At 45.4% G+C, this 19041-nt stretch overlaps 6 protein-coding genes across 6 annotated transcripts; 4 read left to right on the forward strand and 2 right to left on the reverse strand.

Moving 5' to 3' along the window:
• Nucleotides 1-229: 229 nt before the first annotated feature.
• On the reverse strand, nt 230-625 carry PADG_04318 (uncharacterized protein; the record flags this gene model as incomplete). The annotated part of the gene is made up of 2 exons (XM_010761496.1): nt 230-415; nt 530-625. 2 exons carry the CDS (start codon nt 623-625, stop codon nt 230-232), a joined length of 282 nt encoding a protein of 93 aa, XP_010759798.1.
• Nucleotides 626-904: 279 nt separating this feature from the next.
• Nucleotides 905-4584, forward strand: PADG_04319 (V-type ATPase, G subunit; the record flags this gene model as incomplete). The annotated part of the gene is made up of 14 exons (XM_010761113.1): nt 905-1009; nt 1084-1122; nt 1220-1253; nt 1309-1343; nt 1461-1541; nt 1698-1867; nt 2729-2947; nt 3000-3103; nt 3221-3461; nt 3741-3829; nt 3880-3918; nt 3979-4108; nt 4183-4419; nt 4512-4584. 14 exons carry the CDS (start codon nt 905-907, stop codon nt 4582-4584), a joined length of 1596 nt encoding a protein of 531 aa, XP_010759415.1.
• A 2109-nt stretch (nt 4585-6693) lies between these two features.
• PADG_04320 (uncharacterized protein) lies at nt 6694-8920 on the forward strand (the record flags this gene model as incomplete). Its single annotated transcript, XM_010761497.1, has 5 exons — nt 6694-6906; nt 7008-7124; nt 7219-7425; nt 7581-8153; nt 8309-8920. The coding sequence occupies 5 exons, from the start codon at nt 6694-6696 to the stop codon at nt 8918-8920; spliced, it is 1722 nt and encodes a 573-aa protein (XP_010759799.1).
• A 1021-nt stretch (nt 8921-9941) lies between these two features.
• On the forward strand, nt 9942-14081 carry PADG_04321 (uncharacterized protein; the record flags this gene model as incomplete). The annotated part of the gene is made up of 4 exons (XM_010761114.1): nt 9942-10345; nt 10434-12731; nt 12771-13007; nt 13037-14081. 4 exons carry the CDS (start codon nt 9942-9944, stop codon nt 14079-14081), a joined length of 3984 nt encoding a protein of 1327 aa, XP_010759416.1.
• Nucleotides 14082-14861: 780 nt separating this feature from the next.
• Nucleotides 14862-16744, forward strand: PADG_04322 (uncharacterized protein; the record flags this gene model as incomplete). The annotated part of the gene is made up of 3 exons (XM_010761498.1): nt 14862-15090; nt 15226-15418; nt 15481-16744. 3 exons carry the CDS (start codon nt 14862-14864, stop codon nt 16742-16744), a joined length of 1686 nt encoding a protein of 561 aa, XP_010759800.1.
• Nucleotides 16745-17218: 474 nt separating this feature from the next.
• On the reverse strand, nt 17219-18646 carry PADG_04323 (uncharacterized protein; the record flags this gene model as incomplete). Its single annotated transcript, XM_010761499.1, has 1 exon — nt 17219-18646. One exon carries the CDS (start codon nt 18644-18646, stop codon nt 17219-17221), a length of 1428 nt encoding a protein of 475 aa, XP_010759801.1.
• Nucleotides 18647-19041: the final 395 nt, after the last annotated feature.

The raw sequence follows: 19041 nt of genomic DNA on the forward strand, positions 1-19041 counted from the left end.
CATTTGTTAGGTCCATGAATTTTCCCTTTGTCGGTGTTATCTCAGTTGCCCTTGTTTGAGATATCCCTGCTCCTAATCACGTCGACAACATAATTTTCCCCCAAGACAGAACAGAATTCTCTTGCTGCTCCGTCGCAAAAAGGAACCAGAGGACTTGCCCTTGTTCTCTGCTCCAATTGCCGACCAAAAGCCAAAGGTGCGCGGCGAAGAATTAGGCGGATATCGACGACTATGTAGCTCCTGGTCTAACCCCGGTTCCAACATCGCTACTTAAACCCCCCCCATTCCCGCTGTCAGAAACTGTTTGGATTTTCCTGTATTCAGCTTCCAGTGCCCGCTGCATCTCAAAATCTGCTTTTCGTTCTTGTTTGATCCGTTGGATTTCGAGATCTCGTTCGACACCTGCATGCATCGCCTAACAAATTGTCAGCAATCGGGTAAAAACTAAACGGTATATATACTCCCGGTGCAGTATAGCGGGTGAATTAAATTGATTCAATTGATAATTGAATGAATGGGGAAAACATACAGCTTTCTCAGATTCCTGCGACCAATGGACGAAATAGACAATGCCGGCGGTAATCAACGTAGTACCGGCCAAGGTAAGTTTTGATGCCCGTGACATGTTTGCTTAACCCGTAATTTTCGTTTTCTAGTTCCTAGGACGCGGGTTTCGAATGGATGGACTTCTCAAATATTTCCAGGGTTGGAAGAAGCCCTCTCTAGTTCAACCTTTCGTAAAATTATAGCCTTTTATATTATTTAAGGGTTGCTGTGGAATTATCCAAGTTCAAGTTCCAAGGTCTTTTGCCTGGATCTGGCAAATTGAAGATTGTCTGGAAGCGGTGTGCAGCGGCAGAAGCGTCGTCCAATGAACCCTTCCACCTGAACAACTTTCGAGTCGATGACCTCAGTGATAGCACCCAGCAATCCAACCTCCGCACATTCTGCATCGCAAAGCAAATCCCACCGTAATATTTTATTCGAAAGAAAGCAAAAAAGAAAAATGGTTAGTTTATCGATAAATTCCGTGATTAAATTTTTTACTTTTTAGGAGGATCTTGCTAACGGTCTTCTCCGCAGTCTGCCCAAAACTCCGCAGGCATCCAGACACTGCTTGATGTATATTGCATCCCAATCACATATCTCCGATCAGCTGGCACTCGAATCTCTACAAATATGGCTCCAGACAGCTGACAAGGGTTTCATGGACGAATAGGCTGAGAGAGAGGCGCAGAAGATTGTTCAGAATGGTATTCACATCCTCCTCAGGACTCCCGACACTTTGATATTTGAAGAACATTTTAGCTGATCTGGCTTATTTGATATTTCAGCCCGAGAATGTTCGTAACAGTTCCCTCTATTACATATATTATCCAAAGGAATACGAATCTTCCTTGCTTTGTCTTATTACTCGAAACTTATCGATATTATCTACAGACCGCACGAAGCGTGTAAAGGACGCAAGAGCCGAGGCACAAAAGGAGATTGAGGAATATAGACAGAAAAAAGAAGAGGAATTCAAGAAGTTTGAAGCTGAGGTGAGAAAAAATGACTTAATATTTACCTCCTAGCTATGTCAGGCTGGAGATCAATGTTTATTCTTCCGCACCAAAAATCACATATATTTTAGGTATGCAATGGCAATTGGATGACTAACTCGAACAACTCCTCTGTTATTATTTCATCTCTTTCAGCACTCAAGCGGTAACAAAGTAGCCGAAGATGAAGCGAACAAGGAAGCCGAGGCGAAGGTCCAACAGATCAGAGACATTGGCAAGCAAAAGGGTAGCCAGGTCGTTGAGGATCTGATCCAAGCTGTCATTGATGTTCAGCCGCAAACACCGGGGAAAATCGTGGGGATTGCGTGAGTTTAATTATATGCGAAAAGTGGCTTTATTTTATCCCTTATTCGAACTATTCGGAAGCGCGGGATATGCTATTCAATATATATTGGGATCAGGGCGTTATGACTTTTATTCTTTTTTCCCTTTCTTTCTCAGTCGTTGGTGTTTCTGTCTCTCACATTTTTTGTTGTAAAACCTATTCTTTTTCAGATATGTGTGTATTTTGGGGTTTGGTTTTCTTTTCTGTTTTCATATATACCATGCCACAGTGTGTCTCTGATGGTGAAATTGAATTTGCCATCATTGCAATTATCTATTCTGTGAAATGTGAGCTGTTCAGAGCATCCTTTGTTTCGTGGTTCATTTTTGTAGCAGCTCCCAAACTAAATACTTCTTTGGGGCATAATCTGCTCTATTTATGGCTAATTCAATGCACCCTTGTTCAAGGCATAATTGGATTTTAACTAGCAGGGGTTTTTATATACATATTATCCACTGCTATTTGATTGTTCCTTGAGGGGGAGGAAATGGAGTCAGGAACTGGGAGATTAAAGAGTCCCTTAACAGCAACGAATTGGAGTGTTTACAGATGCTTGAATTCTGTAAACACTGGGCAAGACTGCAGCAAAATGCAGTAGAGAATAGTGGTACTTTGCAACATTGCAATGGCTTATGTGAGAGCATGTTATCATTAATTTGCTCGACTTCTTGAAGAGATAACTACACATATTACTTTTCGTAACTAATAGCATATATTTTCCGGGTGTATTGATCCACTGGACAATGGGATTTCTAGTTAACGTTTTTATAAAGATACAGAGGTAACTAGACAATGAGACCATAACTGTTAAAACTTGTACTACATGATTAACTATAAACAGGGGGTTAAATGACGGAAACTCAAATTATGGGTTCCAGAGATTAGGAATTTCGGTTGCGTCATTTCACCCAGATCTGTTCAAGGAACTACTTGAATATATTTTAGTTGAATCTCGCCTTGCGCGCCCATCAACAGCGCAAGTGAAGTATCCATACACAGCCCACAGGGAGTGTCAGAATGAAACATTCAATCAGGAACCCAAGGGTTTCGTGGTGGGCTTGTAAACCCGTTTCTCAATTTAACACCACAAATTCACGAGTGCGACATTTCAGCTCAACCACACCTTCTGCCTCGAAACCGCACGCAGCAGATCCACGACTTTCGGAGCTGGGTCCCCTTATTGAAGATAAATATTCCGCTATTCGGGATACATACTGTCAGTAAACTTCAAGAAGAAGAAAATCTACTTTATCCCAGGGATCCATGCAATATTTCTGGCTATAGGCAGTGCTGATCCAATATACGTAACTTCGGGGACATTATGCTTGTTCAGGCAGGCCGAAATACCCAATTGTGCTTGCACACGGTCTATTGGGATTTGATGAGCTGAAACTGGGAGGGAAGTATCTCCCAGGCGTACAATATTGGCGCGGCGTCAAAGAAGCATTCGCCCTAAAGAGGATGGTGGTCATTTCTGTCCCTGTCCTGCCGTTGGGATCCATCGAGCAACGGGCTAAAGAGCTCATGTGTGGAATTGAGAGCCAGATTCAGGGGAAAGAGGTGAATATAATTGCGTGAGTTGTGACTTTTTTTTTTTTTTTTTTTTTTTTTTTTTGGGGGGGGGGGGGTATTTTCACATCATTTGCCCTTGGTTAACTGGAGAATAGTTGATTATGGTCACTAACTGTTCCTGCAGACATAGTATGGTATGATATATATTGGCAAGACGCTCTCAAACTCCTTTGTTCAACACATGCTTACTTTGCAACTCATTCAGGGGTATGCGATCTCGAACTTCCAAATACACTCAACACCGGTGGGATATCAGGCTGACTTCATCCAAACCAAACCAGTGGACTAGATTCTCGTTACATGATCAGCAGACTACGACCTACGAAATTCCGGGTTGTGTCTCTGACTACGATAGGCACCCCTCACCGAGGTTAATCACTCTCCAAGCTCTTTATCATAATTTTCGACTAACTGCTGTAGGGTCTGCGTTTGCGGATTATGTCTTTGGACTGATTGGAGGTTCGTCTGACCACCTTGAAGTCGTGAGAATCTTTTAACAAACACTTACGCAAGGCATAGAACATCGAGCTGCACAGATATATAACACACTGGCTCGCATTAAAATAGAGTCAGGGGCATTGAGTCAGCTTACTCGAAAATACATGCAGGAAGAATTCAATCCCAATACTCCTGATATCGACGATGTTAGGTGGGTATAAACATACCCCGGTTCAGCTAAAGGTGATAGGGAGAAGAAGTTTAACGGCTTGGGAAATACTTTAGGTACTTTTCATACGGAGCATCGTTAACACCCGGTATGTGGTCTGTGTTTATCCAGTCACATCGGATTATCGAGCAGGAAGAAGGCCCGAATGATGGCCTGGTCAGCGTCCAGAGCAGCAAATGGGGAGGTGAGGAGGGCTACAAAGGCACGCTTGTTGGTGTCAGCCACCTCGACTTGATCAACTGGACCAATCGTTTTAAGTGGATAATCTCTGAGTTGACGGGAAATGCCAGGAAGTGGGTATTCTGTATTGGTGTCTTTCTCTGGTTACTACAGAACTTCGCTTGCGAGAGAGGCACTTACTTTTGTTTCTCTTTTCTTTGGCCAGGTTCAACGCGCTTGCCCTGTATCTAGACATTGCCGGTAAGACAGTTGCATATCCCCGGGGTGTTTTGGGATAAAGCTGACACAGGTTTAATCCGGTGAATATAGATATGCTGGCAAAAGAGGGCCTCTAAGGAGCTGTTCCTGTTCCTCACGAATCTACGATGCTCCAACATGACAAGCATACTGAATTGACCCATGCTTTTAGAGACATGCAGCGGGTTTGACCACAGGGTTGTTCAAATAGACCAGTTTGTATTATATTCTTCGTTGTAGATAGTTCGTGATGTAGTTAGGCATTTTTGCAGGATGTAATCGCCCTAACCTGTTTACGGTGGAATCTTCGTACCTTCTTTCATGCATCTCCTTTGATGCAACCTCAGCGAAGCTTGGAAGAGGCTGTGAAAGTGGTTAAACCAGCCTCCAGCCGCCATTTAAACCACAACCTGGGAAGTTACCGAATTGGCGCTGGAAGTGATAAACCTTATGCTGAAAAACCAGGTTGTGACCTGTTTGGTTGTTGATGTCTTCTGCGCCCAAGAAACAGTAAGTTATTTTAACTAACGTAATCCACAATCATTTTACATGTTTATAACTAAATATAACAACAACGATGTAAATAAACAGACATCAAGAATTATTTACAAACAAGCTTTCAACATATATGAGCAGTATGTTCAATAATACCCTATAACCTGTGGTGCTGCTCATTTTTTGTGATTGAGAGTCAGAAGTCTCAATCACTTCACTTTTCTGTTTTTATACTTCATATAATCTGTTTCCTCTTCAACTCTCAAAACAACCCGTCAAGCTATATATGTCATCTTTCTCTCTTTATCTCCTTGCTTCTCATTTATTGTTTTTAATTTCTTAACTTTCCTCTTTAGAAAAGTTATTCTATTGTCTTATGATTATTTGACAACCCTTACTCAGCTAATTTAAAGTTTGATTTATTGAGTTAAGAGAGCTCTGTATAACTATTAGTTATATAATATTTGAAAAATCTCTCATAGTTAGTTAACTACTTTTAATCTTACGTTGTAAATTGTAATTAAATAATATTATATAAAATATAACTAATATTTAGAAAAACTGAGAGCTATAAAAAGGGTTAGAAAAACTATGCATTTTTTTTTTTAAATATTTTAAATATTAGTTATATTTATACAGTTACAATTAAAAGCGACTGTTTTTTAAATACATTTATAAGAAAAATTCACTGAATAAAAGCACTCTCTTTTTTGTAAAACTGAGTTTTTAGTTCTTTGATGAATAATATATGCTGTATAACTATTAGTTACTTAACTAGTTAGTTAGTCAATGCACTTAATTAAAAAGAGTAAACTAAAGAAACGTCAAACAGCTTTGTTGCAGCTCATAGACGTAAAATTTGACTGTATCAAGTACTTAAAGAACTAAAGCAGACTTTCTCCTTAAAAGCTTGATGATGACATTGCATTATTTTGTATAACTAACTAGTTAACTAAACCCACAATATTTGACTGACTTGTGGGCAGAGGTGGCTTAGAAATTTTGAGCTGGCGCCCACTAACTAATCAGGGCTCTGGGGGCAATTCGTTGGTTATGCGATGCAAGAGGCCCAGCCAAATGTGAGATTGGGTGGTAACTCCCAGGACCATATTCTAGATCAAAGATTTCGAAAGCTTTCTAGCAGAATTTTTTTGATTTTTGCCTTAAACTTGAACTTCATAATCTGACTCTGAGAGGATGAATTAATTATTCAATTGCATATAAAAATATCCGGCGAAGATCTCGAGGCCAGACTCCCGAGGCAAGGATAAATATAGGCATAACACTATCGGAATAACCGACTTGGCCTTCTGGTGGGAACTTAGACAACATTTTGACTGAGAGTTAACTACAGGGGAGCAAAAACGTCATTCATGCTTACATAGTAGATCCTCATGTCCACTGCAAGAGAACAAACAACCTTGCAGATGATCTTCATGACAATCCAAAGGGTTCATACTGGTGATATCGACCTCCCTGGATCATACGGCCTGCACTTCTAGATTTTCATACGCGATTTCCCCCTTTTCCTCCCGCCCTGTGTTTGTTTGGATACTTGTTCCCATCCGAAATACCCCACGCTGGGCTCCGTTTCATCCGAGATATCCTTGCACATGAACTCCGAAAGCTGATAAGCTTAATAATTTCTTGTCGCCATGTCTGTTAGAATTCACCTTGACAGACCGCACGCGCATTTCACGAATCTTGACTTCATCACGGGGAAAGTCATCCTCCTGCTTACTACGGACACTCCCATCACCTCCATCGTCGTAAAGCTCGAAGGCGAGAGCAGAACGAGACTTGCAGCTCCGAAATATCCGCACAATGACCGCAATGAAAAGAAGAGGACGGAGGTGGAATCTCACAAGGTAAGTGCCGTGGTTTTGATAACGGGTTCGAGTTCATGCAAGTTTTCAGCTTCAGGGTGGTGGATATCTCGCTAATCACTTTTGGTTTGATTTTTTTACAGCTTCTATACAAAGTCCTTACACTGTTTCCAATGGAGAGTGCGACAGATCTTGCAGGTGGAAACAACATATACTATACCCTTCCGCCCGGTCACCACGAATATCCCTTTCAATTTAAAGTGAGTTGGCTAAAAGAACGAGTGATTCGGAACATCGGTGGATGCAGAAGGATTTGAAAACAGGCTGACGGTTCCTTCTATCGTACCTTTATAGTTTCCTTTCAACAATGACTGCAGCAAGCATATGAGCACAAACCTTAACATGGGTGGGTTAAGGCTGGAGGTTGCCCGCGACACGAATAAGCATGTTCGAAAGGCCCTTCCTCCATCACTGACAGGGTTCCCTGGGGAGGCGGAAATTAGATACTATGTGAAAGCAACTGTTGGACGACCACAATTCTACAAGGAGAATTATAGAGGGGTATGTTTTTTCTTTAAAGAGCATTCATCAGATACCTGCTTTGCGAGTTCTGCCGTCGATAAAGTGTGGAAAATTGAACCCGATGTCTTGTCTTAAATAATGAAACCTTTGCGCAGTTGGTGCTTGGGGCACAAGCTGATTTGAAATTGATATAGTATGCTGATATCAAATTCCTGCCAATCGAACCTCCGAGACAAACAGATACGGGTGTGGAGTCATACGCTAGACGCCAACAACAATTCTCCAAAGTCAGCAGTATACCGGAAAAGAAAGGTCTGTTTCAGAAATCTAATCCACCATCTCTGATCGATCTCGATGAAGAACCTCCAAAATTTTCTGTCGATGCCAGATTACCTAGTCCTCCAATAATAACCTGCAACGAACCATTCCCCTTGCGAATATTGGTGAAAAAACTCAACGAGAGTTCAGAAACTATCTTCTTGCAAATGATACAGGTCGAATTAATTGCATACACCCACATCCGGGCTCATGATCTGACCCGGTCAGAGAGTGGAAGCTGGGTTATTATCAGCCTGAGTAATATGAACATACCCCTAATCGACGGTAATGTCCCTGCTGGGAAGGAGTGGAAAGTAGATTCCAGCTTGTGGGACCGTATCCCGTTGCCCAGTTCTGTGGCGCCGTCGTTCGATACGTGCAATATTTCGCGCACCTATGATTTGGACGTGCGTGTTGGGTTGACGCATGGATTGTCCGGAGCAATGAAGGTGCGTTCATTGATAGCCTCTTAATGACATTTTAATTTTTTGGTTCAAATTTTATCATCATGAATCCAGTCCTCATCTCCTTCCCTCTCCAGGGCTCATGAAGCATACTAAATGTCGTTACATGTTTATAACCTTTTCGTTTTTGTTTTTTTTAGCCTGAGCTTGTTGTCCTTCCCCTTCGGATGGCTGTTCAAGTATACTCTGGAATCGCTCCTCCCAAGGCCCTCTTAGAGGCCATCCGGCGCTCCCCACGCAAAGACAGCAATGTGTCCGAGGTTCCTCCAGCCCAACTTCCGCGGCCACAGGCGGCCCCTACCTTTCCTCCTGCTGCACAGGAAGATTTTGGGGATGCTCCTCCAAGCTACGAGGATGCCATGGCGGAAGCTCTTGGGCCAGTGGACGGCCCGCGGCGCGAGTATAATCCTCCAGACACGGGGTCATGGCCAACAACTGATCAAAAAGGTTCAGCAAATAGCAAAGATGACGACCGGCTCTTCCCCAATAGCGGTTTCATGAACGCCTCAATGGAGTCGTTCTTCGATACTCATTCCACGACGCCTGTGGATGGACATATCAGTAATTGCAATTTGGTAGACCAGCCTGTCTCATCACCATCTTCGACTGGTCAAGCTCAGCAGAACCAACTTTTCGAGAACTCCCAAAACTCCCAATCGCAACCAGTGCAGGAACAGTCACAACGGAGACCAAGGCCATTCATGGGGGTCCCTAGTAGGAAACCAGTGCCAGGGTCTAAAAAGTACGCTTAACACATGGTTAATTGGAATTGCGGAGGGATGATCCTCGGCCTTTGCCCTTGGTATCTGGGGGGCATTTCGAACGAACAAGAGAACATATCGGCGGATACAACTGTTTGCCTCGTGTCTCACTTGCCATCATTATTTGCCATCATTAATTTTTGGACCTTCTTTTTTATTTCACTTTTATTTTCATTTTATTTTGCTTGGCTTCTATTTTCGATCTCGATAACGATACATCATGAGAGCGAGGATTTATGGATTCGGATAACAAAAGTATATGTTTCTTGTTTGATTTGCCTGGTGGTCATAAAATCATTGGTTGCTTTGGAGAACATGGCGTTTGTATACGGGAATAACATCTTTTGGCCCGAGTAATCGTGAATCTCTTTAACATAAACTTGGAATATGAGTTATACCTCTGGGATCTTTTCATTTGATAAAGCAAGAGTCTGCTCAATCGTTAAACAGGAACATCTGCAACAGCAACCAACCATATCTCACCAACTGCTGGAGTGATATTCAACCTTGGCAGCCTATCGCCGCTAGACCAGAATAGGCGAGGTGTCTTGGCAGCCGAACTACCACGAATTTTTTGCTTCACGCGTCAAAACCGCCATCAACGACAAATTAACCACTACGACCAAGCAGGTAGTGGGCTACGCAGGTTACTTATTCTGCACCGCTGGGCCGTTTATTGTAGTAGAGCAAGACAATGGGATGATGATCAATGACGTTGGTGGCATCATTCATTGTATTGTACTGCCTCTTATCATTACGCACGCTCACGTTCTCATCTGCTCAAACTCGACTACCTTGGAACAATACAATATTAAACCCGGTTGCCCCTATTCAGACAACCTGTTGCCTTCAAATGCAAAATCTAGATTGAGAAGACCAGCCCAAATACCGGACGATGGAATATCAAAACGGACTAGGGTGCAAAAGAACATCAACAAGCCTTAATCCTATCCTCTTAACTTCCTTCCCTTTTCTGGATCTATAAGTCACAAACCATATCATCCCCCCAGCCATGCGTCTCCACCTCATTATACAACGGCACTGCCTCCCCACCACCCGTGTCCTTTGGACAACCTCCTCGCATTTCTCTCCCCCTTCCAGTTCTGCCGTATCTTCCTTCGCGACTGTCTCATCTTCCACGATAACATCAACACGGGCCCCAAATGCAGGATTTGGAGCCGGTGCGGCAGCGGCAGCTTCTGGGAGTGGCGGGTTGTCAATTTCTCAGCTTCTGGAAGATGTGAATGAGGTTATCCCGCTTGAAACACAGGTTGAAGAAGAGTTTGGAAACGGTGGTGGTATCGGTGGCGGTGTTGGCCAATGGGGATTGGAAGATTACGTAGTGGAGGTTGCTGGGTTTGAGTGCTTGCATTTTATGGAGGTAGATGGACTGTTGAGGGATGGGGATGAGGTTGTGTAAGTTGTTGGTTTTATCTTCATCTCTTTATGTATTGTTTTGCCTGGTCTGTTACTGACTTGGACCGTTTGCTTCTGCGGGTTCTAGAATACGTGCTTTACAACTTAATGATCTCATAGCCAGAAGGCTTACGGGTCGTCATCAGATCTCTACTGATGGAAGGCATTTAATTGATGGTGTTCCCTTTGGGAAGCCTTATATTCAGAAAGCGGTACCATCAAGACCCCCTATCATAATTCCACCACGAAAGAAGAGACGATTGAACTTTGGCGGGTGGCAGGTTGATAATGCCGTCGCGGAGGATATAATCGATGAAGACTGTGACGATAAAGAGAATGATCCTGATTGGAAAGAGGATGGGGACGGGATTGGGAAAGAACTTGTGCTTGCTGATGCTGATGAAGACGAGGATGATGACGATTATGAGGGTGAAAGTGCGAGTGAAGAATATTCTCCCCCGTCTGAAGAAGAGATTCCCATAGCGCCTAAAGAACGAATCAAGGAGCAACCCGTGCCGAAAGCCGGGAACATGTCCCCCGATACGCGTGCCTACAAACGGCAAGCTGCGAAGAAAGCCAACCAGCTAAAACAAATGGAATCTCCCACCACAGAGCGTAAACTTCAGGGGATTTTAGATCGAAAACAGCAAAGTGCACCGGCTGCTTCACCAAAGCGCAAACGCAGCGTCAGCTTCCAGGATCGACTGAGTTTTCATTCCAACATGTCAGCATCTTCCGGAGGCACATCGGAGAGTGGTAGTGCCTCTAGTTCTGATACGGGTGAGTCGAGTGACAATGACGAAAGAAGCTCCGTTTCTTCCAGTGACTCAGGCTCCAGCGAAACATCTTCGGAATCATCTTCAAGCTCTGTTGGTAGTTCATCGTCTTCAGGATCAGAAACTCCCAGCGTCCTCAATGCGATTAAAAAGAGAAAGGTCGTGGGAGAGCAAGTGGTAATTACCCCAAAGACCACTACTGGACCACGGCCACCTGTTCATCCACCTGGTGCTGGTTCCCGGAGAACGAAAAACACCAATAAGAGAGCCAAACTGCGACGAAAACTTCAAAAATTGAAGGAACTTCGAATTCTACCTAAAGATGCCAAATTTGATGATTTGCGGAAATGGTGCGAAGCCAATCCTGGGCCGTTACCAAGGGGTCTGGATAAGGAGTCTCCAAACACCCAGGAGAATTTTGATGATGAACAGACGGAATTTGAGAGGAAACGAGCGGAGCTTTTACGCGATATTGCATTCGGCGGAGTGGATGAGAGCCCACAACTCACGAAGGAGACCATTAAATTGAATCCACTTGAACCTGTATCGAAGACCCCTATGGTTGGAGGAATTGGTATGTCCAAACCTACAGAATCATCCAAAAGACAGTCAAAATTGGATGTGAAAAACTCACGGCAACTCTTATTTGGCTCACTGGGTGTAAAGAGTCCCAAATCGAAGGAGGATGTAAAAGCGTTACGAGAGATGCTCTCGAAAACTCCTAAGCAAAAATCAAGGTCCGCCTCCGCGTCAGCTGAAGAAGTTGATAAAATCACAAAAAAGGAGGCTGATTCGGTTGAAAACTGGAAAGATCGATTGATCCTCCAGGCTACGGAATGTATTTACGACAATGTGAAGCTCTCTACGCCCCCTTTCCCGTTTGTGCAGCGATGGGATAAAGATGCCCAAGCGGCAATCCGTGAATGTAAAGGAAATCAACAAAGTAATAGCAAGAAGAGGAAGCGAAAAACTCAAAATCACAAAGGTGACTATTATGGTCAGGAGTGGGGAAATGGGGAACCAAGTACCTCAAATGAGATCGAGCTAGATTATAAAACCAATGGGCTTGATGAGAACCATACCTCAACGAAAGCTATGGCTGCAGCTGTCGGTGACCAATTGAATTATGAGATGGCCGGTGTTGAAACCAGTTCACATGACATGGGCACGGATTCAGATGAACTTCCAGCTCTACCGGAGGATATGTCCTTTTTGAAAGATGCAAGGGACACTGATATGAAGCCTGGGGCCATCATTGCTTTCAAGCAGCTGGACCTGTCTGGGGCCACGATGTGGCAGCCAATGGTATCCCAATACCGCACAGCCGTTATAGAAAATGTTGTTGGTGGGACTTTGACATTAAGGCTGGCGCAACGCGATAGGGAGCAACCTCAGGAGCATTATGATGATGACGATCAAGCAACCCAGTACTCCAAATTTGAGATGCCTGGCTTTACTGAAAAGAAAGGGAAAGATAATGGTTTCAGGGAAATGCAGTTTGGAGAGTTCATAGAACCAAAATTACTCTCCGCGGCACGAGCAGATAGTACGGTAGGGGTGTCAGAAGTGACGGTGGCGGTGGAGAGGGTAGAGGAGACGCAGAATCCGCTGTTGGCATAAAATATCCTATGCTTTTGTGGGCCTCTCAGCTTACCCAAAAAACGAGGCAGCCCCATTGAACTTCCGCCCCCTGTCCCTGAAGACATCACGATTTCCTCACCTACAAGACGTAATATATCAGATATGATTCGAGAGGCTGGGTTCAGATCAGGGTTCGATTCAGACATCCTCCTTCCCGAAGAGACCTTTTTCACTGCACGTGGTTCTACTACTCACAATGACGCAGCCAATGAAGACATGGAAATGAATGAATTTGCCGGGTTTCCGTCCAGTCCGCCCCTTACCCTTCAAACAGTCCCAACGAAGATTATGAGCCATTGCCTCCAATCCCGCTTGGTACTTCAAGATCTTTCCCTGAAGAGCAAATTGTGACCGAAGTTCCAAGTTCGCTCGCTTGGTTGGAAGGACATACATCCGATCCTTCTCTTCTCACACTGGGTTTGAATTCCGATCACCAGAAATCGTCAGCGTTGTCGGATGGACACCTTCAGTATCTTGACACCGATGGCATACCTATGCAGGATTCCCTGACCGCTGCCCCCAATCCAGTTGCTACGTCCCAACATAGGTCACAATTTGAAGAGACACATATGGACATGGGCTTGGATTCTGAAGTTAAAAGCTCGGATGACGACCTAGCGAATAGCAATAATATCCAAAATCTTAGCCAGGCATTTCCTGTTTCCGCAGCAGCTGCTTGTAACTCTACCCTACAGTTCTTCCAGGTAGATCAAGGGGAGCTAAAGCCAGAAAAATCCTCAGTTCTCAATGCCCGCAACTGTCAGGAAAGCCACACTGGCAGATATCGTCCGGGCTTAGGTGCAGATTCCGTCATCACGAATCCATTCCATGAGTCTGACAGGGGCTTCGGTAGAATGTCTCCGTCCGTACCACGGTTAATCTCCACAGCTCCGCCACGCACAGCATCTGCCGTGCAGTTCCCACCCGCATCTGTCACGAGACGAAACGAACGAAAAGCTCTCGCGCCTCCGCGCCAACGATCGTCTTCGCCACATGTGTCACAGAGTATTGATGACCGGACGGGCGTCCCAGCCATCCTTGAGGCTAGCAAGGAGTCGATGCAACACTCTGAATATGAACCACAGTCACAGGCCGCTGCAGTCGCTGCAGAGAGCAGTTACAACATTGTGGATTTGACGATTTCCAGTGACCTCGATCCCTCGCCTAACCTAGATGGGGACTTTGCGGTATCTCAGGGGCTCCCGCAGGGGCCTGGATGGGTTAAGAAACAGGGTCTTAGGCATGGACGGGGGCGGGGAGCAGGGAGTAATCTTGAACAAGCAAGGAGGAGGGGTTTGCGGAGGAGGGGCGTGATATAGGTATTAACCAATCGGGGAGCGTGGAGTACAGGGGGAATTATATGGACAGGATAGGGGTGTTTTTTCGGGTCCTGTGCAATGTATAGGATATTAGTGCTGCGGACAAAATTGTTATTAGATAAATAATTAGAAAAAGGGATATTACTACATCTGATAGCTGAACTTAACTGGCACGGACGTATATCCTGCGTTGTTTTCCTACATGTTGAAATATCCAAAGTTAGTGATCTCATCCCGACGTCATAAACCGCCAACAGCAAATCACAGACCTCCATTACAAAGCCTCCCCGCAAAACACTGGATTGCCTTAGCCAACGTTGTTTGCCAGTATATTGAAACATACATGATCCTGATACATTCATTGACGTTAATTGAGCAATTGCGCATTCACGAGATCTCCTATCCTCATTGTATGTCTGAATCCCGATCCCCATATCTTCTCATCCCAGTAGCATGCTTCTCTTCCCCCCCTACCCCTCCAAGGCTATTATCATCCATCACAGCATAAAGCAAACCACCCGTCCATTGTACTATACCTCCATTACTCTCCAGATTACTGGAGCTGTATTGTCTAGTCATTTCGCACGTATCAACTTGCAACGCACGTCATCTGTACTAGCACCCCCTCATCAGCAGCTAACAAGAACCATTATCCCCATCAAACATATACACACCAACACAACAACGGTCAACAAGTGTAAGAAAAGTAAAAACCAAATACAAATAACCAAAACACTGCACTTCTTAACCACGCAACAGCTATCTACATCCATTTCCAAAATGACATCGACATCAACATCAACTTTCAAAATCAAGGACTTGACGTCACTTGACCTCCCGTCCGACAAGATCGAAGTAGAAGTCGAGGGCATCGAGAAGGGGAAACTTATCCTCATAAAGCAGGGCGGCCAGGTGCATGCTCTCACTGCGAACTGTACACATTATGGTGCGCCATTGGTAAAAGGAGTTCTAACACCCGATGCTAGGTTGACGTGTCCGTGGCATGGCGGTATGTATTTTCCGTCAACAATACAACTAGATTTACTCTACATCGAGAGCTGTTTTCCAGGTTCATTCAGTTAAGAAAAGCAAATAATGACTTGCGCTGATTGAATTTTCCTATTGTATTTGATGTCCGTGTTAGCTTGCTATAACATCGCAACTGGAGACGTGGAAGATGCGCCGGCTCTAAATGCGCTACATAAATATGAAGTATTCGAGAAAGATGGCGGAGTGTATGTCAAAGCGGACGAAGCCAGTTTCAAATCAAATGGAAGATTGCCTATTTCTTCTTGCACTGTGGCTCAACAGGATCAGAAGGTGGTGATTATTGGAGGGTAAGAATATTTACACTATCCACATCAATTGATCTCACGCTAACACCCCTACCTCACTTCAGCGGAAGCGGAACAATGGGAGCAGTAGAAGTACTCCGTGAACACGGCTTCGGCGGCCAAATAACAATAATGTCCAAGGAACCCAACCTCCCCCTCGACAGAACCAAGCTCTCCAAAGCCCTAATCCCAGATCCAGAAAAACTCCTTCTCAGGCCGAAGGAATGGTACTCCTCCGTCTCCATCACCACCGTCTCCGACGAAGTCACCTCCGTCGATTTCCTCAACAAAACCATAGCCACCAAATCCGGTAAAACAGTGCCATATACAAAACTCATCCTCGCAACGGGAGGCACTCCACGCCGCCTTCCGCTCCCAGGCTTCAAAGAATTAGATAATGTCTTCACCCTGCGCACGGTGACAGACGTTCAAGCCATCCTAACCGCCGTGGGACCCAACAAGAAGAAAAATATCGTCATAATCGGCAGCTCCTTCATCGGCATGGAAGTGGGCAATGCGCTCTCAAAAGAGAACACAGTAACGATTGTCGGCATGGAATCCACCCCCCTGGAGCGCATCATGGGCAACCAGATCGGGCGTGTCTTCCAATCCAACCTAGAGAAAAACGGCGTGAAATTCTACATGTCTGCCTCTGTCGATAAGGCCACTCCCTCATCCGCAGATGCATCCAAAGTCGGCGCCGTACATCTTAAAGATGGCACCATCCTTCCTGCAGACCTTGTCATTCTAGGTGTAGGCGTCAGCCCCGCCACGGAGTTCCTGCGCGATAACCCTGCAATAACCCTCGAGCAGGACGGGTCCCTAAAGACAGATGACTATTTCGCCGTCGAAAGTCTGAAGGGTAATAACAAAAATGATATCTACGCCATCGGTGACATCGCCACATATCCCTACCACGGGCCTGGGGCGGGCCAGGGGGGCCGTTCACACGTGCGCATCGAACATTGGGATGTAGCACAGAACTCAGGTCGATGTGTCGGGCGCACAATCGCGCATGCTTTCTCTAGTAAGAGCTCTATGCCCCTGAAGCCGAAGTCGTTTATTCCGATCTTCTGGTCCGCGCTGGGCGGGCAACTCCGGTACTGTGGCAATACGATGAACGGGTATGACGATTTGATTGTGCAAGGGGAGCCTGGGGAGGGGAAGTTTGTGGCGTATTATTTGCTGGGTGAGACGGTGGTGGCGGTTGCGAGTATGGGGATGGATCCGGTTGTGATGAAGTGTGCGGAGCTGATGAGAAGTGGGAAGATGTTGGGTAAGAAAGAGGTGAAGGAGGGGGTGGATGTGCTGAAGGTCGACTTGATTTGAAGGGGTGTTTGACGTGGAGTAATTTTTAAAAGAAGAGTATAACGCTTGATGGATAACTCGATGGGATTGTTAGGTAGGTGGAGTTAAATGAGATGGGATGGGATGGACGAACATAGTTCGTATGGAAACGAACCCTTTTCCTAATACCCCTTTCTCTTTACATTCGGGAATTCAAAACCAAGAAAATGTCAAGGAAAACCATGCAACAATCAAATCAAATCAAAATCTAAGAGATACCACATACCAAATCTTTTTAACAAATAGTCTCTATTGTTCTCCCTCTCTCTTGACATACATCAGTGGTTAAGCATAAAACAAAACGCTCCTAAAGAGATGAGGGAAACTCCTCACAACATGCATAGCAACATATCATTAGTAGTGCAACAAAAATGAACAATATATCGGCACCTTTCCCTTCCAACTCGTATGAATTAAAAAATAAATAAGATAGAGGTAGTATATATCTCACTTCAACTACGAAGCCGCCTTCTTACTCTTCTTCTTCTTCTCCTTACCCTTCTGCACCTCTCCCGGTGCCTCCCCATCAGCTTCCCCAGCAACAGTGCTGCCCTCCCCTAGGCCCCCCGCCATCGTGGCGGCCGCCGACAACGGCGTTAACCCAGCCCTCTTCCTCTCCTCCTCGACCAACTGCGCCTCCTCCTTTGCACTCAACATCGTCCCCTCAATGCTTAAGAAACCCTTATCTGCCTCCGCGCCAGGGATGACATCTACATCCCGCACGCGAAAACGGATCATCCCACGTACGCGGCGCCCGGAGCGTGTGCGGAAGAAGCCGGCCGTCGCGGCCTCGTCGGGGTTTGCGGATAGTTGGATGGGGTCATTGTGGGTGTGGTTGTACTGGCTGTGGGTTGATAGGTCGAGAACAGAGGCTAAGGAGCGGGTGGGTAGCGGGCGGAAGTTTTCCTTGTCAGAGTCGAAATCTGAGTCTTCGTCGTCGTCGTCGTCGGTGACGGCAGCAGAGTTTGAAGTGTTGTTGCTTTTTGGTGTAGCAGTAGATCCTTCTCCCGGCGCTACCCACTGCCAATCAGCGGGTAGCCTTCGCCGCTCGATCCCGACGGAGAAAAGATTGTATACCACCGCACCTAGAAAACCGTCGGATTGCACATTTATCCACCCCTCGAGCTGCTGGCCACGTTCTGGGCGGAATACGAGGAATGTGGCTGTCAGGTAGACGAAGAGAACGCCGTATTCGCCTGCGCTTGTGGCGAGGGTTAAAGGTTGTGGATTCAATTCTTCGTCTGGGTTGTGGGTGGCTGCGGATCCGGCTTTTGAGGATGGGAAGGATGGGGGAATGGAAGATATGGAGGCATTTGAGTAGGCGAGCACAATGCCGCGAAATGGGTGATAGTATGTTAGTAGTAATGGAGCAAGGTGTTCGGCTTGCAGAGAGGATAGGGCGTGGGTAGGAGAGATGGAGATAGGGTAGAGAGGGACGTATAGGGTGGCAGTTATGAGGTAGAAGGGGGAAGAAGCAGTAGGGTCTACGGAGATAGATTCCAATTGAGAGGTAGACACTTTTGTGAGAGGTTTCTTGGTGGCTGTTGGGGATTGAGGGGATCGTTGATCTTCCTCCTTCTCATAGTCGTCATTGTCGGCGGTCTGTTGGGCATGGTGTTTGTGTTTTTTTGTCTTTTTTGATCGCGCATTGGGCATATCTGATAGTGTTTGTGCAGATTCCTCGAGGTATACGTGATCCTTGTTATTCTTGTGTTTCCTTTCCTTCTTCTTTGCCTTTGGTGAGATCTCGTCCACCGCGGTCTGTGCGAAAGTAGTCGCTTCATGCTTGCGCTTCTTTGAGGAATGGCCATCATTTTCTTTATTTTTGCGCTTTCTCTCTGGTGAGAGAGGAACGGAGTCGATATCCATCGCGTCCATTGACATGGCGGGTATAACTATGCCATCTGTTGTGGCTGCATGCCGTGTTTGATATATAAACGATGTCGTTTGAGGTAGTGTTTTTTTTCTGTGGTGACTTTTTTTTTTGTTGTTTGGCTCGAGTGGAGCCGCCCCCAAGAGCCGCCTAGGAGCCGCATCTTGGGGTTGTGCCAAGACATTGAATTTAACCGCGGAGTGACGAACGTCAACAAAGAGATCTATCTATACACGTAGACATAGACATACACACATCTACGAGCAAACATCTATAAATACACTCATTTAGCCCATACTTGGTAGTATTTGCAGAGGAGACAGGATAAATCTTCTCGTTCCTATCTTTTATCCATTCTAAGAACACTCTAGAGCTGTGCTCATAGGTGTCAATATCGACATAAATG

Source organism: Paracoccidioides brasiliensis (assembly GCF_000150735.1).
Source record: "Paracoccidioides brasiliensis Pb18 unplaced genomic scaffold supercont2.4, whole genome shotgun sequence".
Classification (NCBI taxonomy): Eukaryota; Fungi; Ascomycota; class Eurotiomycetes; order Onygenales; family Ajellomycetaceae; genus Paracoccidioides; species Paracoccidioides brasiliensis.